We start from the raw sequence: 25,647 nt of genomic DNA on the forward strand, positions 1-25,647 counted from the left end.
AATTCTTGAATATCGTCAAACTCCAGCTTTACATTGGGATGTTAAGCCCGAAGATGCTATACATATTGATGACAAAGGAGTCATAGGAGCGATTGCTTGGGGTTCCATTGCTTGAGGCAGCCCCTTATACTAGTAGTTATTCAAACTCGAGCTCCAATTTTGATTTAAACCTACTAGTTGCATTTGTTGATTAGGCACGTAATATATTTTCTTAGTTCTATGTTTGTCATTCCGAAGTAGAAACTTGGAGCCTTTGGGAATTTTGGTAATAATTCTTACATAATATGTATGCAAATTGACAATGGAAGCATTTGAATTTTGTTAATTTGTTTGTTGATGATAAATGCTATGCTAATGCTAAATCTCAATTCAAGTCTAATGCTATGTATTAAGCTTTGACAATGTCTATGATAAATGCTTTATCAATGTTATGATATGAATATTCAAAATTTCTCTATATATTTTAAAATTTCCCTATTTTTTAATAGCTGTCCCTGTCATCCCCTCAAAAATGGCCCAAAAGTACCCTCGTACCAAAAACACGTCACATCATTCCCTACCATCCCCGTCCTCGAAACTTGGTGGAGCATAGCTTGAAACTCATTCAATAGTGACCTTTGTCCTCATGAATGTGCCCTTGGAAAGTAAAGCACCTTTTATTCTTGATTTGATGCTCCAAAACTAGTCTAATTGCACTCTAGAAGCCTTCATGTATAATTTCCATACATTGGATCACTATTGCCATTCCTTCCTTGCCTAAACCATGATGTTTACCTTGTTTCACGTCTTGGAAAATTCATTTCATGGATCCCTGTAATGACACTGACTTGAAACAATGAGAACAACTTTAATGACCCAGGATAAACAACCCCCCTAATATGTGAAATTGACTCGAAAGATGACCCAATATGTGAAATTTTATATGGGTATAATAGGTTTTCTCCTTTCTTTTTTTGAGAAGGCTCATCTGAAACATAGGAAACTTCAGGCAGCATTTGCCTTTGTATTTCTGAAATCTGAGATAATTTTGTTAATCAGCGACTGTTTATGTTTTGAAGTTTGAACCATCTTTTGTGAATGCAATCACTCTTCATTTGGAATATGTATAGATTTAGATCAAGATATAGGAGCATCACATGATCTGCTTGGAAATATGCCTCCAATTCTGTAAATTACGCTCAGCGGGTGAAAAAGATGTTGAGCATACCCAACTATGCATTGGATGCAATGTTATATTTCTATTCATTGTTGCATCTTTTCAGATGGTTGTGCCTTGGCTGGTATGGGGTCTTCTTGATTGCAGATGTTTAAGGTGGCTTGTCAGACTCTGGAGGGTTTAGAGTTGCATCTATTTTGTAGGCTGATTTGCTGAGAAGGGCTTTCACAATCTGTTATTTTTCTTTGTTTGGTAGGTGTTGGGAGTGGTCCTATTTCTTAAATTCATGTGTTTGTGCTTTCTGTGCTAGCAATTCCTTGATCATAGATATAAATCAGATAGCAATGCAAATTCAGGTGTTTGTGCTTTCCATGTTATGCAAGTCATGATAGCAATTCTTAGTCTTAATTATTCATGGATTAGGATAGTTGCAATAGATGTTATTTTCTGGTGTCAAATGAATCCACAACCTTTATTTTTCTAGGTGTTTGAAACTCATTAATAATCTGTAAATAACTAGAAGATTTTGAAATGAAGTTAGAATCCCTCTCCCATAGAAGTAGAGGTCTCTCAGCATTTTGTAGATATGTAGTATCTTTTGCAACTTTTAGTTATCTCATTTCTTTTCTTCCCTTCACGATAAATCAGTTCCTTATATGAATTCATCTGTAAGGAAAATCAATATTACTACTTCAAAATATTCCATTATCTAAAAAAGCTGCTAAATCTACAAAGCCCCAAGCTACTTCTTCACATTGTTCAATGTAAGATTGGTTATGAGTTGTTGCAATTCCTCATGAATTGCCATGGCTGTAATAAATGTCATTATTTAGAAGCTTCTGAAGTAAACTTGTAATTTTAAATCTGTAGAAGTATATTTTATTTATGCATTCTTATTCCTAACTATGTTGTACCGTACTTACCATTTTTATCCATGTGCTTAGTTTTTTCTTATTTTAAAGATGTGCCACCTAAATTACCATTTCAAGGTGGCTACTATTCAAGCATATATTTGAGACTAATTTATTCTAGTCATATTTTAGTAATGAGATAAAATAAATTGTCTAATAAATTTGTCATAAAATAACATGTGTTCTTTTCTTGGTTTGTTACAGTTCGTTAGGAATGCTATTGGAATGGATGTTTCAGTAAATAATTCATCTTTGGAAGACCTTTGTGAGGCTGCTGTTGCCACTGGAATAATCTCTGAGGCAACTTTAGTTCTAAAAGCCACTGCTGCTCTCCGACCTCTTGGTCCAATCAGTAATACCAAGTATATTTTTCACATATTATATTATTATTTTTGCTATGTTGCTTCTTATTATTTCTGCTGGTGTATGTACTGAAGGTTGAAACTATATAGTTCTTGGTATTTGTTGAAAATGCTGACAACTAATTAGCCTTTACAATTGACAATATAATTTTGTTACCAGATTGGCAATAAATGATACTTGATGTATAAAATTGTAATTTTCCTTATGGTAGCTTGCTCTTGCTTTTGGTTTTCCAAGAGATAGAGGTCAGCCACAGCATCTGCTTGGAGTCCTATATGCATGATGGAGGTCAAGAAAAGTAATGAGTATATGAAGGTCAAAGTTGTATATTGAGGCTGGAAATTGGTGTTGTCAGATGAATGCATCTACTCTTAGAACAGGAAAATTATTTGTGTCAAAATCTATCACCTCAAGAAGTCCGATACATGATTTATAAATATCCATCTGAGATTGTCTTGGGCTAAAGTGGCAGGGTACTTTTCCTAGATACCCTCTCAACTCTGAAGGGCAATGAGTCACCTAAGTTAGGGATCATATGAATGATGCATGTTTGCCCCTGCATCCACCCTGGGCTGCAGGCAAAGAGAACCAGTGGTACATGGAAGGGCATGCAAGGAACATTTTAAGGTAGTAAGCAAACTAGCCTGGATTACCAACATCAATGTCATAAAGTGAGACCTAAGGAGGCAACCCTATCTGAATGACAAGGTGCCAAATATGTGTATAGCAAACTAGCCATGGAATACCAGCATCAGTGTCATCAAGCGAGACATAAGGAGGCAACCCTATTTGAAGGACAAGGTGCCAAATATGGATATCTCTCATGACCCATGGATGGGTTTCCCAAATATCCAAGTTTTGCAGAAAGGTCTTTGGAGGAATATCTCAAGAGAGGAAGCCAATCAATTGTGATGCTCATAAAATGATGTAGCAAACTAGCTTCAGATTACCAGCACCATTGTTATCAAGTGAGACATAGGGAGGCGTCTCCTTTTGAAGAACAAAATGATAAGTATGGTAATCTCTTGCTACTTGTGGATGAGTTGCTCAAAGACTTGAGTCTGTGAAGGAAGAAAGTGAGTCTACAGACTTTCTTGAGGCAAAGGGGTCGATACCATAGAGAATGTAATCTAGAAACTTTTTTTTTGCAATAGATTGTAATGTGTAGCATGATTTTCCTGTTGATGTGTCTTTTATGCACATGCGAACACAAAATAAAATACCAAGGTATCTTATCCTCTCTTGAACAAAGTTATTTGAATGCTGAAGATTTGCCTAAGGATCAATCGAAATAACTCCAAGGTTCTTATATGTAGGGTCTCTACGTGTGGATAAGCTCAATTCGAATGCCTGAGCGTTTGATTTGCTGGAACTCAAAGTCCTATCTACTCACTGGGGAAATAAAGAAATATCAAAAGCATAGGATTTAGAGAATCTATTCTAGGACCTAGAATGCAAGAATATAGATGGACGACTAGGTGGAGTCCTACTTGGTTGGGCCTCACCATCAGGTTGAACAATCCGACACCAACTTAGTGCAATCGTCTAAGGGATGCTTCGAATATGTTCAAATCGTTACACCATCAGACACTGATCACCATTCAAGTTAATGCATGAACAATAGATGCATAACAATTCGAGATTAAGCTCATTCAATGCTTGTTGACCACGCAAGGCACCCTTACAATCAACAAGAGGCTAGTGGTTTGGACTAGGTGGATTCCACGCGAGTGCATTGAGTAACTTCCTTCATTCAATCTAATTATCTATCATCTAAAATGAAGATTCAACAAGAAACAATGCATATTGCAAAGAAACAACCCACTTCACCATAACTTCAATGAAATGGAGTTCGTTTACAATCAAGGCAACAATTTCTTGCCTTCTCTTCCTAATCTACTCTAATTGCTATTTATTCTCTATCGATCACTAGCTATTCTAACCTCTATTTACTCACTATTCACCAACTATTAACCTTTACAAATGAAGAGCCAGAGCTTTATATAGAGAGCTCCTTACATTTCAATGGCTCTGATTGATTTACAATCAATGGCTAGGATTACAAGATGAAACCCTAATTAGGGTTTGTTACAACAAACTTCCCTTAGCCAATGAGAAAATTACATTCAATGCATGAGAACCAATAGGAAACAGGGGTAGGTGCCATAACTAGTGAGTCAGGTACATTGAATCTGGACATGCTGATGTGGACCTATCTGACTGGAGGAATAGTGACTGGGATGCCACTTTGTTTGGTACTTGCTTAATCAAGGAATGCCATATCTCTTGATATTCAATGTGATGATGATGAGAAGCTAACTTTGATTAACTCTTCTGAAACTATCTGCTTCTTCAACGTACCCTTGCACTGACCTTGGTTGATCCTCTTTGTCCCTGATGTACCTAGTGAATGACATACCTTTCCTTGACTCATGTGTTTGATGAAGCCTCCTCCTTGATTTTGCATTATGGTGATAGGAAGTCATGGTCAAGTCACTCCTTCACCTCTGACATCTCATATCACCTTGAAATGTTCGTATGAATCACTCTCTGACATTTTGATCTCTTAATGTGGTAGAATGAAGATCTTGAGGATAGCTTGCTCTATTGGTTGCAACTCCTTGAACACTTGAAGTCCTTCAACTTGGAAGCACTTTGAGTCCCCTCTCACGCATTTGAAGTGTCCTTGATGATGATGAAACTTGAAGAGGTCACCCTTGTCCTGGCTTGATCTTCCTCCAACTTGATTTTATTGATCTGCAAAACAAACAAAAGATGATTAAGAATACATGATATATATTCATTCTAACATGGCATTTCTTACCTTAAATCATCAATAAGAAGATATTTGAGTCGATTTCCCTTGAAACTAGGAGGAAAAGACACTTTTAGAAGAAATTCGCTTTTGTACCTTAGAGAGGGTCAAGAGCGAATTTGACATTTGTGTTCAAATTCATTAGGTTTACTCATTTCTAATAGCTCAAACTATGATTATAGATCCTTAAGGCTTGGATGAGGTCATTCTTCCTTATGCAAAATTCTTGAACCAAGGATTCTACTCAAACTGGAGGTGAGATGTAGATTTTGAAAGAATTGGCTCCTGTACCTTAGAGAGGGTCAGGAGCGAATTTGACATTCTAGGCTCAATTCATACTCCTTTTCATTCTTGGCCTAAAAGAAGGATTTCGCTTTAGACCCTGGGCAAGGACAGGGCCTATAATGAAATTCGACCTGGACGCTTTGGAAGGGTCAGGAGCGAATTTTGCATTTTGCTCAATTTTCCTTCATAAAAATTCATTTCTCATCCCTTTCTCATCAAAAAACAAGTCTTTTGCCCTCAAAAATGGTTAGGAATAGGTTAGTTCAAAGGTTTGAGCAAGGTACAAGGCTTCTTGAAGAAATTTGCTCTGGACCCTTTGGAAGGGTCAGGAGTGAATTTGCTCCCTTAGGCTCAATTCACACTTCTTTTCAATCAAATCACTGTAAAATTGACTTTCAAATCCTTCTTTCACCTCAATCAAGTCAATTTGCTTCCATTATTGCTCAAAATGAGATTAGGTCAATGGCTTAGGTGAGGAATGAAGTCCTTTTAAGAATTTTGCTTTGGACCCTTTGGAAGGGTCAGGAGCGAATTTTGCACAAATTCTTCACACTTTATGACCACAACTCACTCAAATGCGTGTCTAAGGATGCCTCTAAGTTCAATCAACCTCAACCAACACTATGCTTGATGTAAATTGGGAGCAAAAGGAGGTTTCAGAAGAATTCCCTCTGGACCCTTTGGAAGGGTCAGGAGCGAAATAGCTATTTGCACTCAAACTCTCATCATTTCCTTCAACTTTGCTCTTAGACTTGGCTTTTGGGTCCTTCCTTCATCTCAATCAAGTCCATTTGCCTTCAAAGTGATGTCCACTCAATGCTTTTGGTGACAAATTAGGCCTTTCTAAGGATTTTGCTCTGGACCCTTTGGAAGGGTCAAGAGCGAAATTCATATTTTTGCATAATTCATCCTTCATTTTACTTTTGTTTTGACCTTGGTCCATGCTAGGAAGGCATCCTAAGGGTTTTCCTTTCTCAAATTTGGAGTCAAAGAGAAACTATTGACAAGTTCGCTTGTGTACCCCTGGAAGGTACATACCCCTCTAGGAACTTCGCTCTGGACCCTTTGGAAGGGTCAGGAGCGAAATTGATGTTTTTGCATAAATTCTCCATATTTCATCACTTTACTTTGTTTGAATTCACTTCAAGGGCATGTACAAATCAAATCCCCCTCACTCAAGGCATAGAATCATGAATTTGTTCCAAATAAGGGGCAAGAAGGTGCTCTTAGAGAAATTCGCTCTGGACCCTTTGGAAGGGTCAGGAGCGAATTTGAGGTATTAGGCTCAATTTCCTCATCCCATCTCGTTCCAACTTGCTCACAAGGCATAGATAGGTCATTCCTCATTCAGTCAAGGCGTAGGAGCAAGCTTTTTTGATCTAAGTTAGGAGATCTAAGGAAATTCGCTCAGGACCCTTTGGAAGGGTCATGAGCTAATTTTGTTTCTTGAGCTCAAATTCTTATCTTTCCAAGGCTAAGTGCATTCGGCTAGGTTTCAATTCATTCTCAAGGCCTAGATAGATCATCCTCTCCTCAATCATGACTAGAAAGCAAGGTTTTGTCAAAAAGAGGAGGGCAAAGAGAGCTAAAGAAGAATTCTCTCCTGTCCCTTTGGAAGGGTCAGGAGCGAATTTGACACTATCACTCAAATTCCTCATTCAACTCTCAAGTTTTCAAGTCTAGGCTTGGTCGTTAGGCATTTTCTAAGGATAAATAGGTCAGTTTCACATCAATCAATGCCTAGAAGTAAAAGAACTTCATCATTCATTAACTGTACCAATCTCAAACCCTCAAACGGAAGAATCCTTGAGAACACATACTCACAGACCTCCATTCACTTCCTTAACTCAATGGCATAGGTCTCAAAAGGCAAGACTCCTAGCATGACACAAAGACTTCCTTAAACTCTCAAAAGGTCCAAGCTCTCTTAATTGGTGTACCTAGTCTGAAACTCCTAAAGTAGTGCCCCAAATCTCTGAGCCATAAAGAACTGTAAGTTTAATAACATCATTGAAGTGGTGGATTTTTGAAGAGATGAGCTTGGAAATGTATCCAAAAGAAAATATGCTCTAAGATAGAGGCATATCCCTTGGAAAGACAACTGAGAAACAAGATATGAATTGAAAAGTAGGTTGGGAAAATCAACTTGTAAAATTTTTACCTCTATCCTCATTGGCTAGTGGGTGAAAAGACCAAAGCATGGTAAAATTCACTGTTCCTCGCTCGTTGGAACAAATATATAGAGGTGCTTGTGTGCTAGGTGAGTTTTCTTGTCATTTAATTATAATCAACATAGATGAGGAAAAATGTGGTCCAATGACTACTCATAGAGTTCATCTTGAGATGACGAAGAACAGATAGAGGTTATATCTCATTGAATTTAAATCCTGACCATTATCTTTTTCAATTTGTAATTTCATGACAGCTTTAAACAATTATGGAAAGTGTGATGTTTTATTTCGAGAAGATGTGGAACACTTTAAAGATGCAATTTAAATGCAGTGCATTTTATTTGATAAATTAGATATTTTTGGCACATTTAGATGGGATGATGACATTGCTATTTTGCTATCATTATTTGCAGATTAATGCCAACTAAAGTTTCCTACACACACAGTATTATCTTTCTTGTGATTGAAAGCAAAACTAAGGCTAACAAATCTGGCCATTTGTTCCAACTATGATTTTACTTATTGAGAATTCTAATAAAGACCGGATCATGTGATTTTTCAGGAAAAATGCTGACTTGTTGCTGAGATGTCTGTACGAACTTATGATGTCTGGAAATTTTATTCGCTATTCTGTTGACATTTCTGAAGTTATTGTTCACTGCATTACATTATCTGCAGAGCCAGTACACCCTGTATGTATAATATCTCTTTCATTAGCGCTTTCCTCTTTTGCTATGTTAATAATTATTCATGAGACCTCTCTGGGAATTGTAATAATCCTGCAAATGGAATTTGATCTATGAATTCGTGCATGGTTTTACTGTGTGTAATTTAGAAATACTCTGGATTTAAGGCCTTTTTTTGTTTCCCTTAGTAATGATCTGCTGTTTGTTGATTTGTTTTATGAGTAATACAAATGTATTGGATGGGTGCAGATGCTGGTTCAACTGATACAAATGTTTGCTGAAGCATCATCTCCGCATTATAATGGAGAAGTATCCACTCAGGAATTCAGAATGCGGCCTCTTCCTTTTAGTTTCCTTTCTGCAGCCATTAAGCATGTGTCTTTTTGTGGTAGAATTATGGAGAAACCGAAAAGGAGAAGTCTGATTGATACTGATGATTTTTTTCCTGAAACCAAAAGTGCACTTTACAAAGTAGATTCTGAATTAATGGTGTGTGCAGCATTATCTACATTTTACATTCTTTGTAGGGAGCAGGCATTGCAAAGTGCAGGTATATTTGCAGGCTATGCCCATGGTGGTTCAACTCAGATACACTTAGAGGAAAGCGAATATATTCAATGGTCAAAACTGCTTGCGGATTTGCCTTTGCACACCTTGCTTATGTATATGGAGTATCATTGGCTAGAATATGAACATTTATTGCCTCAGGTGCACTTATGCATCTGAATAATCATCATTGTCTAGAAAACATTGGATTAAGATTTTAATTTCATTAATAAGCAAATTGATCTTTTTAAATTGCAATATACAGGGTAATATTTTTGTCAAATATAGTAAAAGAACTTGGTAATATACTTATTTGAGTAAATTTTTAACTTGTCTCAAATTCTGTTTCTTTTCAGTTTTACCTCAGAACAGTATAGATTTTCATTTGTATTAATATTGTTCTGCAGTGGCTCAGCCTGGCTTCACATCTATTTCCAGAGCGTCTCATTGTTTCAAAGCTTCTTGAACTTTCAGTGGAATCAGACAAAGAAACTGATCTTGCCAATAAAGGCATTCCGGTAGTTGAAGATCTGGAATGGATTGGAGGATATGGAACGTTTCTTTCCTCACTGGACACAAATCAAGATAATAAGATATATTCTAATGGTTCTAGACCTTATTTTTCAATTGATATTGTGTGTAGAATATTTAGAAATGCTCTAGAACAGCCTCTGCCTGTACTCCAAATATTGAAAGCTATCCAGGTTGAGGCTGCTGAAAATGTATTTAATGTACAGTCTGTGGTAATAAATGATCTGGTTCCATTACTACTAAAGGATTCCTGTGCTAGACCCTTGCAAAAATGTTTTTGTGATTGGTGGAAATCTCTACCACATGGAGAGTTGGAGCTCCTTGTTCCACTTCTTTTCAATTCCCTCAAAATTACTGACATTGACAAAAATAACAGATTGAAGGAGCTCAAATTAAAAACATCTATGGAAAAATTGGATCTTTCAAACAATTATATATCATATGCTGAACTTGCACAGGAGCCTCTAGCTTTGCTAGCTTGCAAAAGTAAAGTCTTTCGTACTCCTCTTTTGTCAATTTTCTTAGACCTTTTAATGGAGTTGCTAGTAAAAAATAGAAGACTTCGTCTAGCTGGAGTTTCCCAAAGAGAGAAGAGTGGTGGTTCGAAACATGAAGAAATTGTGGGAGCACTTGCAGTGCAAGAAAGGTATGAAATATAATGATTTTGTTTTGTTGTACACTTTAGGGTAATGAAAGGAAAGTGAGACGTTAGAAAATATAATGAAGACATGGTAAAGAGAATCTGTAGTTTTCCAAAGTTGAAGATACAGAACATTACAGTTAGAACCTGTAACTGCTAGCATTTAAGCTGATGGTGGACTTGCATGTCTAAACATTTGAATATTTTGCAGTGCTATGTGTCAAATCCTTTTAGAGGCTTGCCTTCAGAATCCATTACATGGAGATGATATCCAACCAGGCCCCATGCTTGAGGCTCGCCAGTTAATTTGTGCATTCATATCATCTCTTCTTGATATCAGTCCAACCCTGCTCAAGCTGCTTCATTTGCAGGTAATATATTGTTTCTAATTGCATGTTAACCTGTTTATATCTTAGTCCTGTGTTTGTGGTTTATCAAAATTTGATTAGTTTCTTCTTCTATTGGTTTTAATAACATACAATATGATGTAACTGACCAAATGATAAAGGAAACTAATATTGAAATATTCTTGCTTTCTTCCCTCAAGGGAGTATTCTCAATATGGAGAGACACAAAATAGTTGTGCTGGGAGAATTCAAGAAGAAAATAATTCGTCTCTCTTAAGTTTTGGATTGAGTTTCATTCTTCCTAGAGGAGCTTAAGTTGATTTTTGTGAGGAGATTTTCCTTTACAGCAGCACAAAATACACATTTTATATATGTGCACCCATAACAAATCCTTGATATATTGAATAATGAACCTTTCTGAAGAAAAATCAGAGAAAAAGTCTTTCCTGCATTTATGTTTCTGTTTTAGTGCCTTGAATGTTTCAGAAATGAGCTGAGCACTTTAATTTTGAGCATTCCTATCAATTGCATATTTGTATTTCTCTGTTGAAGGTAGTTAGCACCCACTGCAAGTTTTACCTTGTCATCTATTGAGATGTAAAGTCTTCACTTTAGTGAATGGGTTTCACCTAAGGGGTTATTCTCTCTTATCTATTAAGTATTTCAAGGAAATTAACATATAAAACCATGCAAACACGATAGATAGAACATTCATAAAGAGACACAAAAAGTTATCTCATGGAAAACCCTCTCGAGTAAAAAACCACGGCACAAATAGCTTCCATTAAAGATAAATGGGCACCAATCCAAGGTTACAGAAGTGAGCACTAACTCACATACAGAGCACCAACTCCGATTCTCAGAGGCTCCAACCTCAAACTAAGCAACAACTCAAATACACTCTGATTCTGATAGCAAAAGAATTTAATTTCTGAACCAATCTCATTTCATTTTTCACCCAGCTTCTTTGGATTCACTCTACCAGCTTGGCTGCATTACTCTTAACCTTAGTCTTTCCAGTTTCCAATATCAGCTCATAAACTTTTCAATCAAATATAGTACACTCAGTAAATTCATGAGCAATCAAGAAGATCTTGTCTAGTCTCTTTACACATATATATCATGCTACCGCACAAAAGAGATAAGCATCACTGCTTCAAAACAATCTTCAGCATCAAAATAGCTTTTTAAATCTGCACATATGAGTGCACATCACACGCTCTGAATAGCATTGCACAGAATCCTTTTAATGCACAGAAAGCCCCCCCACTCCCCCAAAAAAGGGTACTCTCCAATCGATTCGAACACCTTCATATATTAACACAGCACGCACTAGAAAGTTTAATATAAACAACACCAAGATTGTTTTTCTCAGGGCTCAATGGCACCTCCACTGTACATATTTTTCAAAATACGATAGCCTTTCTTACTAAAAAAATATGACATACTCATTTTCTTATTAATCATACTGCCCAGATTTGTCCCCCCCCCAAAAAAACGATGCTACCAACAACTTTTCCAGTTAATCATCTTTCGCAGAGAATAAGGTAACAATTCTTGTTGCTGAACTAAAACGGTTCTACAATATACAGAAACAATCATGCTTTTACATCCCCCGACTGTCACTACAGCATCTCCAACTTTAACGCATCCTCTTCCAAAACATATTGTTTTACCTGCCCACTCTTTTCATAACATGGTGGAACATATATCACACCTGAAAAAAAAACTAATATTGCACCCGAAGAATATATCTCTTAAAAAACGTCTTCAGCTGGCAAAGATGTTAATGCAGTCTCAATAAAAGGGCACAATGAAACATCCAATCAAACATCCATGAGACACGTGCAGTAAGGAACTAGAGTCGAAAAATAATAGCCTGACAATTGGAATAATAAGACAGTTTGCTGTTGAAGAATGCAATCACAAAGAATTTTCTACCTGTCGCCAAAACATTATGCATTACAAACAGCAACAGTCACATACTTTTACTGTCAGAACAGTAGAAAGGAATGAACAACTGCCTGTGAAGCCACAGTCCGAGTAAAATATCAATGTACTCAGAACAGAACTTTCTAAGAGTGCCAAATGTAATAGATGTCAAAAGTTTTAACATCGAGCCAACATGCATGTTTCTAGAAACTTAAAAATGATATGTCAAACTACATGGCAAATATTCTAACAAGTAGACAAACAAGCAGCTGATGCAGATATACAGGCAAGAAGCTCAACCAGCCAAGCAACAAGATAGCTCAACCTCTGAAACTCAACAACAAACCTTTGACATCAATGATACAATGTTCAACAGGTCTAACTAGAATGAAATTCCCAACATAGGTCTTAATAGATCGATTTTCTACTTCTGGGAATGATTTTCTGGGGCATACTCTCTCATGCTTGTAATCTCTAAAATGATAGAAGACAAAACATAAGGAAAACAACTACAATGCCTGCCTTGAATAAAATACTGGTAGATGGAATAGCAGTAGATACTGAAAGGCTGTGGAACTTTCATAGAAGAAAGAAATGGCTTATGTTTTTGGGAACAATGTGTCCAAGGATGCAATTTGATAGTTTTGAGTAGATACTGAATGGCTGTGGAACTTTCATAGAAGAAAGAAATGGCTTATGTTTTTGGGAACAATGTGTCCAAGGATGCAATTTGATAGTTTTGAAATTAATCTGCCTGAATAAAACTCCCTAACATATCAATTGAGACTGCTAGAATTTCAACTGTCATCAAGTTTTTGTGTCACTATGGCCTTGAAATTATATAAGATTTGAGTTAATTTGACTACATGTAGGTATATTAACAGAGAACGTAAACATTCTGTCCTGTTCTTCTGCTTAGTCTTTTCACTATTCCAATTTGGCTTCTTCTCTCAAGGCATCACTCGACACGATCTGATGCCTTTCTAGCATGGCAATCTAGAAAATACGGTGAAGAAATCATTATCATGTTTTAGTCTTCTCATCAGCAGTTGTGTATTATACCTCATGTTTACATTGTGGTTTAATGCTCCACTAAATGCTCATTGCTTCTATGGATTTCAAAATTTGCATTGGTTGGTGACCACTTTGAGATTTTGCGTTACTCAATTTCTTTTCAACACATATTTAGACTTTCCCAATTTTCTTGATATCAGGGTTATGATATACAATTGATACCAATGATGATGGAAGGAGTTTTAGCCATGGTTCAATGCTTCAAATTCGTGCAGGAATTGCTGCAGAGAGCACAACATTCCCAACAGATATTTGTAATTGCCCTTATTGCTAATTTAGTTTGCAGATATCCAAATCATCATCAAAGCATGGAAGCTGCAAAACAGGTAATATATATGCTATCATGAAAAAAAATCTATTTTGTTGATTTTAAATATTGAGGACAGAATAATGGATTACGCCTCTAGTGTTACATTTTCATAAATATATCACAATTAATAATCTAAAGTTTCATCTGATGTAAAAGATCTGGATTGTTTCCATGATTTTTTTGTAATTTTGCTCCGGAAGTATAAAGGCTATTTTTTTGAAGTATTATGCAATTTCTAGAAGTGACAAAGATCACAAATTTATTTTGTAGTTCAGAAACTCTCCTCAATGTCTGAAATATTGTTGTAATTTTTTTCAACAAGATGAACTTTGCACAAAAATGGATATTACAAGTGTTTTAAGTTAATCATGAATGCCTCCTAATAACTTTGTTTTATGAAGGAAATAGTGTAATGTCCCCATTTGAGAATTTCCTTGATAGGCCTGATACAACATTTCTAACTTAAAGTGAGAATTGTAATATATTTATAAATATAATTTCATTAATTCTGAAGACATTTTTACTATAATGTTAAGAGTAGTTCTTGGAAGGGAGAACTTATCTTGATAGTTATCTGATTTGACCATGGATTAATACTGATCATAAATCTCTCGTTAACTAATTAATACCTTCTTACAATGATACTTGGTTCATATGTTTTGTTGTCTTTGAAATCATACATCATTTACATCACATCCAAATCTGCAACTTACTACCTCTTCATACATATCTGTATAAGATGATCTTCTTAATTCTTTGTAGGAATTCTCTCTTTTTATTTCCTACGCACCCCCTCCTCCCTTCTTTTTCACAATCTCCTTTTATAAATATATTTGAAAGAGCACAACTTCAAGCAGACATATTACTTCACAAGAGGTGACTTTTTGAAGGATTACATGTCTCTTCAGAGAGGCATCCTTCTTCTAAGCAAACGTCTTAAAGCTTGATTGTTGTTCTTTAGTTTATTTAATCTCGAGCGCTCTTTACATGGGTTCTTATTGGCTTAACTTATAATCGTCCCCTTATGGCTAATAGAAGTTAGCCTTCACACAATTAATGATTTTGTTTATTATAGTTGCTCGCTTATTCATGAACACTGTTTTAATATGGATTGAAGACCTTTCTGAAGTTGATTAATTTAGGAAATCGTATCTCTCAAGACACATTGAATGTTATTAGTATAAGCCTTTACTTCCACATATTGAATTGCTGCTTCTTAAAGAAGTCACTTGTATTATTAAGGAAGTCGCTTCTAACAATACAAAACTTCTATCATCCAATAATGAGCCGCTTCTATTATTCAAACCAGTTGATGGCATATTACAAAGTTGCAAACTTTAATCTTTTAATATATTCCCAAGTGTCAAACACATATTGTTTTGGATTCGTAAGAAGTATTTGATCCGATCTGAAATATTTGTAGTCCTATATGAATCCCAAGGATTACAATTATTATAGTTATCTGTAATATGAATATCGTTGTCTTTGATATGATTCTATCCCCTCCACAGTGGTTGTCCGTTATCCGTTGTTTGCTATTGCTTGTCTCGATTGATGTTCTTAAGTTGTTGTTTAGTCATTCCTGGTCAATCCTTGATATGCAAGGATAATTAATATAAGGCAATCCGATACTTGTCACCGTGGGATACTAATCATCCAATTAGTGACGATCATCTTCTTCTTTTTCACCGTGATAGACTATATAATTTGTTTGTTCAATAATCGCTTCCAAGACAAATCAATATTTATGTGTTTTTTTTGCTAGTCTGCTAGGTGTCACTACAAACTTATGGATGATTTATCGTGACATTTGAATTCTTATCTTCTTTATCAATGGATAGTTACTTTCATTGCTGGCCTAATTAGAATCTGCCTTCATGGTCTATAATTACGTCATCACCCCTTCTCATGGTTCGTCCTCTTAATAATGATTTATGTTCTAAATAAATGGTTCGGTGGTTAATATGAAAGTCCGATAACTTATTAATGAAGTCAATTGCTGATTAAGGAAGTCTCCAATTAAAGATGACATTGCTCTCTATCTCCTTACAATCGTGGCTCTAAGTATTTGTCTCAGGTGAAATGTCTTTGCCGAGTAATCTCAATGAATTAATAATATTAATACATATGTTATGTCTTTGGAATGTAATCGTGTCCAGAAGCAAGTGATACGTGAAATGATACCCCAATTTCTTTAATATGAGATGGGGAGATATAGATATGAAGAGTTGTTTCTCTTCACTGTTCCTAACAAATCGCACCCTTTGGCATAATATTTATTAAAAACAAATCACACTTGTTTACAATTAAGAATATGTAAGTTATGTTTATAAATTATGCTTATAATAATATTAATTTATTTTTTATTTGAATATTTCAAGATTATTATTATCAATAAATATTAATTAAAATAAGTATTTAATAGCTTCAAATAATCATTCGTTAATAGATATTATATTAATTAATAATAATAATAACTTCGTTAAGATTATATATGACGATCAAGGAGGGGACATGTCCGTCCACCCTTCCTGCAATTGCTTGTCCTCAAGCAATTGATAATTTCTTCAAACTGAGTCACCTCTCAATAAAAAAACAAGGTATATAAATGTATATATGAAGACACGAAGCATACATGAAATGTATACACAATACACGTAAGGTAGTGAGGCATGAAGCCTGAATACATGTAATACACATGAATACTTGCAAGGAAAAATGTATGAGGCACAAGAGTATGTGAGACATGAGGTATTTATGTAGGGTATGATGTAATACACCCGAAGTCATGTAATTACATGGAAGGCTTGAAGTATACATGGAAGGCTTGAAGTATACATGGAAGTCTTGAAGCATAAACATAAGTAATGCATGTAGCAATATTCACAAATACACGTAAGATCTGAAGCGTAAAGCATGTATATGAAACATATACAGAGTAAGCACTCTATGCACAAAACCAATACATCATACACATGCACACTTAAGACATGAGTCAAACATACGAATATATAAGGTGTAAATCCAAGGCATATAAGGCAAGAAGCATCCCCATGAGACATTAAGTGGCAAATATGTAAAGCATGAAGTGTGCATGTAACTCATAAAGCGCGGATTTACTTAAGGCATGAATCATACAAGTGAACATATGTAGCATAAAGCATACATATGAGACGTGAGGTAATTCACATAAATAAATTATGAATCATACATATGAATACATGCAAGACATGAATCACCGGAAGCATGAATTATACACGAGTACACTCAAGGTGTGTAGCATATAGTACATAAGGTATGGAGCATACACTTAAATCTGCTTAAGTATCAGGAGTTCACTTAAGTCAGATAGCATTCATGCATGAAAATCACACATGTTGAAAAATAAGTATAGACTCAAGGCATGAATCATTCATAAGGTATGTAGGCATATAAATGCATATAAGGCATGAGGTATACATGTCACGGGTAAAGAAATAAATACACAGCAGGTACACAAAGCATGAAGCAATACTCTCAAGTACATATCAGACATGTAGTGCAATAAAAAGATGAAGTACCCACATGAAGTATGAAGTAGTACACCTGTAAACATTAAGTTATATACACTAAAGCATGACGTATGCACATAATACATGTAAGGCCTGAAGCAATACACAAATACACATACTGGACAAAGCATATATAAGAAAGGCACCCATGGAGTGGACACATAAAGACACAAGGCATACATGCTAAAAATCATATCAGACATGAAGCAATCACATGAATACATATAGTAAAGAATACATGAAGCATACATTAGGAAGGTACATGATGTAATCATGCTGAAAACATGACAGCATTAAGCAATCTCATAAGCATTCATACAAGACATGCATATATAATGGAGCAATCATGTTGAAGGCATATTAGGCATATAGTAAACACATAAATATCTGCAAGCCATGAGGCACATGAAACATACACTTGAAAGAAATATACATAAGACATATGAATACACTTGAGCATAAAGTATCCTCATAGGGAATGAAAGCACATGAATGCATGAAGAGAAAGAGATAAAAATACAAATATATACATACATACATATTTCAGCAGGAGTTAAGGAGGAAGACCTAGGGTTTGAAAGAATGAGAGAGGTTTGAGCTCGAGTTTGTGGTGGATGAGATTGAGCATGAGGAGAAGATAGGAGAAGATGCTTTAGGGGTCACACTTGTAGCGCTTTTAGTATATATAACCCTCTTTGAGTTAGATGAATCTTGCATGGACATAGGGTGACAATTTTGATTGATAGTGGGGCAACTTACAACTTTGTTGATGAGGGTTTGGTGGCTAAGTTGGGTTTAAGAGTAAAAGATTTTGAGGGCTTAGTGCTAGAGTGGTTGATAGGTTCACTATTCCATGCAACCAAAAGATTCAATAGATGGAGTTGACTTTAGGACGGAATCAGATGTGAGATGACTTATATGTGATTGGCTTTGGTGAAACGAATTCTGTGTTGGGAGTGCAATGGTTGCAGTCACTTGGTGAATACACATAATTAGACTATGGAGTTGAAAGTTAGATTCAAGGGAAAGTAGGTAGTCCTTCATGGCCATCCAATGGGGCCACCATGATTGTTTAGCTAAGAAGATGGAGAAAGCTCTTTGTAGTGACCAAGTAGCTCGACATTCAAGGATGAGGTCTTATCATGTTGACATTCAATCCATCCTGGATAAAGATAATAAGGTGTTCAATGAAATCCCTCTAGGTTTACCATCAGATAGAGGCTTTTAGCATGTGATTGAGCTTGAGGAGGGAACATAACCTATCATTATTACTCCTTATTGTCATCCTAAGAGTTTCAAGGAGATTGATAAGGCAATTAAGGAGTTGTTGGACATGGGCACACACAACCTAGCTCTAGCCCATTTTCTTCTTCTTCTATGGTGTCGGTCAAGGAAAAAGAGGGTACTATGAGGATGTGCATTGATTATAGAGCCCTCAACAAGAAGACAATCTAGAATTGCTACCCCCTACCTGTTGATGTGTTTTTAATACACCTCAAACATAGAATAAAATACCAAGGTATCTTATCTTGTCTTGAACAAAATCTTCCCAAATGCTTAACTATGTGATCAACTGGTAGACTTCAAGATTCCGAAATGTTAGGTCTTGACGTGGGGATGAACTCAATGGTTTGATGTGATAATGCTGGAATCACAAGGGTGACTTACGTTGTATATTAATGCTTGAATGTTGCTGGAACTTGATCATCCGATATTGCAATCTTGTGATGCTTTCTCTCCTAAACTAACTTGAATTGGAAAAAAGGACAAAAGGGGAAGGGTTTAGGAAGCTAGTCTAATCCTAGGAATGTAAGAAGTAGTGAATGACTTGGTGAGACTCTACCAGACATTGGTTTGACATCAACAAACAACTCCACAAAGCTAGTGCAATCTTCTGAGCTAAATGTATGATGTTCAAATTATCACTAACAACATAGACACCATCAAGGCAATGCATATCAATGTGTGAATAGCAATTGAAGTTAAGCCTGAATAAGGATTCCAGTTGACCACGCAAGGCAAGTTTACAATCAGCAAACTGTAGTAGTATGGATATGCAAATTTCACCATTAATCATCCACTAAATCTTTCATTCAATTAACCAACATTAAAACAAGTGAGAAGTAGAGACCATGCAACATGGAAATTCATCATAAGTTCAATGCAAAACAATATTTTCTCTTGCAACAAGATCTTGGCAACAATCTTTCCTTCTCTCCTAATGTACATCTATTCTAACTTCTAATCTATCTACTCTCCTAATCTCTAGCTCTTCCACTATTAACCCTTACAAATGAGAGAGCTGAGCCCTGCTATAGAAGTTTCATTACAATGAATGGATCAGATTGATTCAAGATCAATGGCCAAGATTACAAGATAAAACCCTAATTAGGGTTTGTTACAACCACCATTACATTGGCCAATGAGAGATGAGGATAGGTAAGATAAATAATATTTGATGTAGCGCCACAAGTCACTTGTTCCATCCTTGAATGAATGTTGACTTGATACCCTTTGATTGGACAAATGGTGATTGGGATGCCACCTCAACTTGTCTTGTAGACTTAATCAATTTGCCTTGAACATTCTTCACGATGTTTGGAATTCCTTGTGATACTTTGCTGTTCATCCTTATGTTAGGGAGTTCCTTGAGGCTTGAACTACTTCCTCCTTAACGTTCTTCGACTTTGAGATCCTTTGATGTAGTTCCTTCTTTGTAATGTGGAATCCCGCCTATGATCATATCTTGGATTTGTCTTTCCTCTTTTGTTCACCATCATGGTGAAGCTTTCTTCATGTTTGAGCTAGTCCTCATCTTTGCTTTTGGAAATCCTTGTCTTGAAATCCTCTTCCAATCCTTGAAATGTTGATCTTCCTCATTCGCATCTGTAATGTTGACCCTGCAATATGCTTGTAGAGTCTTTTCTCCAAATTGTACCTTTAACCTTTCTTGAATTTGAACTATGATTCCTCCTCATAGCATTGTTTGAGTTTCTTCATTCTTGCATTTCACTTGCTTGTCATCTTGGAGCTGATCCTTCATCATTTGCTGCTTTGAAGTGTTGAGCCCTTGGTATCCTTGTAAGCTGCATCCTCTTTCACCTCAAGCCTTTATCATCATGCTTCCCTTCCTTGTAGCAGACCTGTAAAATAAACAAATATCAAATCAATACACTCATGAAATGAATGAAAGCATCATCAATCCTTTCACCACATGAGAATGGGAACTCGATTCCCTAAGGGACTCATGGATCCATAATTCCTTTTGATCTTTAATAGCTTTGAACTCTTAATAGAAAATGAATCCCATGGGGACCAATTTCATGCTAAACCGAGTCTTCATCTGTGGGAATTCGCTGGTCATAGGGACTACTTTGTCATTGATCCTTATTTGAATTGATTTGTCCCTTTGTGGAGAATCAATGAGTATAGGGACAAAGCGTTTTGCACATCCCCTTTCAATCTCTTTGCAAATTTAGTCCCCAAGTGGAGAATTGGCCTCCATAGGGACTATTTAGTCCTTATCTTTGTTGCAACTTGGGATAGGTAATTTTTCAGAATTAACTTAGGTTCTGATTTCAATTGATTTTCAGACTTATTAGCTTTCTAAAATCAGAAAATCAAAATTATGTAACACAATTCTGGAAAATGCAAATGATTTGATTCAAATCCGGAAAATTCGCCTAAGGAAACCTAGTTTTCAGACTTATGTAAGGTCTAATTATAATTTGTAAGTCTGAAAATATCCTTCAAACTCAGGATTTGAATGATTTTGCAACCAAGATTGTTGTCGAAGTCTGATTTCTGAGTGTGTAAGTCTGAAAAATGTCTGAAAATCCTCCCCTAACAGCTGAATATCATTCCTTTCTTGTGCGATTCATGTGGTTGATACGATTTGCATTTGCATTGGCTGGAAATGATATGTGTTTCCCTGAGGTGATGGCTGGAAATGGCGTCTTCAGCTGGGTTGCAAAACGTCTTCAGCTATGGTGTCTCTAATGCTTTAGGCAAAAATCGCACCTCTTCCTCTCTTCTTGCTGGCTTAGACGAGTCTGATCCCCTGCTCTTCCAGCTCTCTTGCCATTGAAACAACAACTTAATGATATTATATTGCTTGCTGACCTGTGCTTTTATTCAACATTTCACCTTTCACTCTCACCACACAGCGAATGTGGGATAAATTTTTTAAAAAATATCACCTCAGCAAGGTGGGGGAAATACGATATGTGTGGGGACACTTAAATTCAGTTTTATTTCCCCTTGTTTTTGTCCACCAAATGAAATGGGAACACTTAAATTCAGTTTTATTTCCCTTTGTTTTTGTCCACCAAATGAAGTTGTGGAGAATCGCTCTCCATCTTGACACTTTTGTCTTTATAATCCTCACTCACTTGCAGCTTTATTCACTTTTCCTCCACTTCCTACAACATCGTGATGCATGTGGGACAAAATATTGCCTAAAGTGGAAAATCGAAGTCCACAGGGACTTTGCCTTTAAGGTGGAAATTCTAAAGTCATCGAGACTCCACATTCCACTCACTTTACCTCCTTGTAAGCCAAGTCCCTAGAGTGAAAATGCGATCTCCATTAGGACTCATTGTCCTTATGAACTCATTGCTCTGTCCTGAGTGTAAATTACAAGGTCATCGGGACTTTCCACCTGGGCACCTTCATTCTTTTGTTAACTAAGTCCGAGGAGTGGAAAAACATGGATCATCGGGACTAACGTATTTTTTTGCCTTGTAAACTTTCGACCCTCATCGGGACTAAGCTTTCCAAATACATGTCCCAAACTCAAAATAGGTAATTTTGTGCTCAAAATGGAGGTGGAAAAACGACTTCCATCGGGACAAGGTGCATTTACCTTAATATCTTAGTGGAAAAAATGCCTCCCATCGGGACAAAGCAGATTTCGTGACTTCTATTGCTCAAACTTGACTTTGTTCATTCATTTGTGAATTGGAAAATGCCATTCCATCGGGACTAATGGATTTTAACTTAACTGCTCAGTGGAAAAATGATTTTTAACTTTGTTTTGCATTGTTTTGAGTCCCCAAGAGTGGAAAATCATTGTCCATCTAGACTTTCACAAAAATCACATTGATTTGCAATAATTTTATCTTTTTTGCTCAAAATTTATAAGGCAAAGTGGAAAATTGACCTCGGAAAGACAAATTGACACATTAAAGCGACTTGACACTTAGGATCATTTCCTTACAATTATAACAACCTTTTGCATTTTGACATGACACCCTCTCATAAGCCAAGGCTAAAACTAGGAAACTATTGCTAAACTAGGACAACTTAAGCAAAGCATCGACCCTAAAAAAGCAAAAAAGTGGGATTACCCATTTGCAATGGGGCGATGTGTGAAAACGTCACAACACTACCCAAGATTAATGAGTTTATAGATGAACTCCATGGTACGATGTACTTCAAGATTGATTTATGGTTATCATGAGTTCTTGGTTGTACCATTTGTGTTGACTAATGCACCAACCACATTTTGATTATGCATGAATCAAGTATTTATTTTACAATTGAGGAAGTTTGTGTTGGTTTTCTTTGATGACATCTTGATCTACAATAAGAAATGGGAGAATTACTTAAGCACATAACTGAGGTGCTTGCCATACTAGAGCAGCATTTATTCTACGTCGAGACATCCAAATGTGAGATTTGTTTGATCGAGATATTATATTTGGGGAATGAGATTAGTGCCTATTGTGACGTATTCACACATCGCCCCATTGTAAATGGGGACCCCTGCTTTTTGCTTTCTAGGGTTAGTTTTCTTTGCTTAGTTGTCTGGTCTTGGCTTTTAGCCTTTGCATTGGAGAATTGTCAAAGAGGTCATTACGATAGCAGGGTCTGCTTAGGCTCAAATTGGTTAGTAAGTGGTCCAGGTCAGGGTCTCTTTGAAAGCCTTCTCTAGGTCAGGCCTTGCTCTTGTTTCTAGGTTAGGTTTTGATTGAGTTTGAGGTAGTCCTTATATCTTGCTAGCATTCTTGCCTTTTGAGACCTAGGGCATTTAGTCAAGGAAGCGATGAGGAATTTGAGTGAATTTTCTTAGAAGCCTCTTTTGCTCCCAGTCTGGACCTCAAAGCTTGCCCCTACATCTTGACTGAGTGAAGAATGGCCTATTTTTTGCATTGTGAACAAGTTGGAATGAGTTAAAATAAGGAAATTGAACCTAAAAGACAAATTTCGCTCCTGACCCTTCCAAAGGGTCCAGAGCGAAATTCTTGGATAGGTCTTGTCTTTCCAGAGGTACCTAGGTGAAATGGCTAAGATGTCCTTGTAATCCAATTTTTTGAGCCAAGAACTTCCTTAAGGTGGTTTGTTAGCATGTCTTGAGGTGAGAACAACGTGCGTGAGGGTGAAGTTTGAGTGTTTGAGTGATATTTAAGGCTAAAACACCAATTTCGCTCCTGACCCTTCCAAAGGGTCCTGGGTGAATTTCCTTATACCTCCCTTATTGGTCCTAATTTGCCTTGTAAACCTTGTCCTTATGGCGTAGTGAAGAGAGAATTGATGTGTGAAGAGAGAAGTGAGGAAAAGTGAGGAATTTGTGCAAAAGGCAAAATTTGGCTCTTGATCCTTCCAAAGGGTCCAGAGCGAAATTCCTTATAGGTCTTGTCCTTGGCCAAGGTCCAAAGCGAAATTTCCTAAAACCTCTATTTGGCTCCTTGTTCAAGCCAAGATCTCGATTTCTAAGGCATGGTTGGGAAGGAATTGACATGTACTTGCCTTTGAAAGGTGATTTAAGGCAATGAAGTGATAGAATTGAAGCCAAATCACCAATTTCGCTCTTGACCCTTCCAAAGGATCCAGAGCGAAATTTCTTATAGGTCCTGTCCTTGGCCAAGGTCCAAAGCGAAATTTCTTAAAACACTATTTTGCTCCTTGTTTGAAGCCTAGATTTTGTCCATATGGCGTAACATTGATGTATTCTTGCCTTGAGAAGAGATTTGAAGCGAAGAAATGATGAAAATTGAGCTAAAATGCAAATTTCGCTCCTGACCCTTCCAAAGGGTCTAGAGCGAAATTCCAAGGAGGTCTAATATTTTGACTAGGTCTTTGAGCAAAACCCATTTTTAAACAATTTTGGAGGTAAATGATTTGATCTTGGTCTAATTGAGCAACTTTGTCAATTTTCGCTCCTGACCCTTCCAGAGAGGGTCCAGAGCGAATCTCATTATAGGTCCTATCCCTGGAGAGGATCCAGAGCGCATTTTCTTATAGGTCCTATCCTTGGAGAGGGTCCAAAGCGAGTTGATCTTAATGCTTTCTTGTTGATGATTTAAGGTAAGAAATGCCATGTTAGAACGAATATATATCATGTATTCTTAATCATCTTTTGTTTGTTTTGCAGATCAACAAGATAGGGCTAGAAGGAAGAACAGACAACGACGACCTATTCAAGTTCCATCATCATTAAAGACACCTCAAATGCGTGGAGAACTCAACGTGCTTCTAAAGTGTTGGAAGACTTCAAGTGTTCAAGGAGTTGCAAGCTATCCTCAAGATCTTCATTTTGCCACATAGAAAAATCACAGGATGACGGGGAAGAAGGATCTTACAAGCACTTCAAGGCGAAGTATGCTACCAGAGGAGGAGTGATTTGACCGTGAAGAAGCCTCATCAAACACATGGGAGTCAAGGAGGTACATCATTCATTGCATCAAAGACAAAGGAGGATCAACCAAGGCACAAACACCAGACAAGGTGGCATCCCAGTCACTATTCCTCTAGTCAAATAGGTCCACCTCAGCATGTCCAAATTCAATGTACCTGACTCGCCAGTGATGGCACAAACTTCGAGGCACCTACCCCTGGTTCCTATTGGTTCTTAAATATTGAATGTAATCTTCTCATTGGCTAAAGGAGTTTGTTATAACAAACCCTAATTAGGGTTTCTATCTTGTAATCCTAGCCATTGATTGTAAATCAATCAGAGCCATTGAAATGTAACGAGCTCTCTATATAAAGCTTTGGTTCTTCATTTGTAAAGGTTAATAGTTAGTTCATAGAGGTTAGAATAGCTAATGATTAATAGCAAATAGAATAGCAATTAGAGTAGATTAGGAGGAGAAGGCAAGAAATTGTTGCCTAAATTGTAAATGAACTCCATTTTCATTCAAGTTAAGGTGAAATGTGTTCTTTCTTGCAATATGCATGGTTTCTTGTTGAATCTTCAATTTTAGATGGTAGGTAATTAGATTGAATGGAGAAAAATTGTTGAATGCACTCGCGTGGAATCCGCCTAGTCCAAACCACTAGCCTCTTGCTGATTGTAAGTGCGCCCTACGTGGTCGACTGGCATAGA

At 36.6% G+C, this 25,647-nt stretch overlaps 1 protein-coding gene across 3 annotated transcripts in view; it reads left to right on the plus strand.

Moving 5' to 3' along the window:
• The window catches only part of LOC131059760 (uncharacterized), a 115,089-nt gene that overhangs the window by 61,133 nt on the left and 28,309 nt on the right, over positions 1-25,647 (plus strand). For all 3 annotated transcript variants that reach the window (XM_057992802.2, XM_057992801.2, XM_057992803.2), the window contains 6 exons: positions 2,272-2,429; positions 8,264-8,393; positions 8,637-9,095; positions 9,341-10,110; positions 10,316-10,475; positions 13,598-13,783. In XM_057992802.2, coding sequence (XP_057848785.2) covers positions 2,272-2,429; positions 8,264-8,393; positions 8,637-9,095; positions 9,341-10,110; positions 10,316-10,475; positions 13,598-13,783 — 1,863 coding nt within the window. The remainder of the gene's footprint in view (positions 1-2,271; positions 2,430-8,263; positions 8,394-8,636; positions 9,096-9,340; positions 10,111-10,315; positions 10,476-13,597; positions 13,784-25,647) is intronic.

The sequence above is a fragment of the Cryptomeria japonica genome, chromosome 3 (assembly GCF_030272615.1).
Source record: "Cryptomeria japonica chromosome 3, Sugi_1.0, whole genome shotgun sequence".
NCBI classification, from domain to species: domain Eukaryota; kingdom Viridiplantae; phylum Streptophyta; class Pinopsida; order Cupressales; family Cupressaceae; genus Cryptomeria; species Cryptomeria japonica.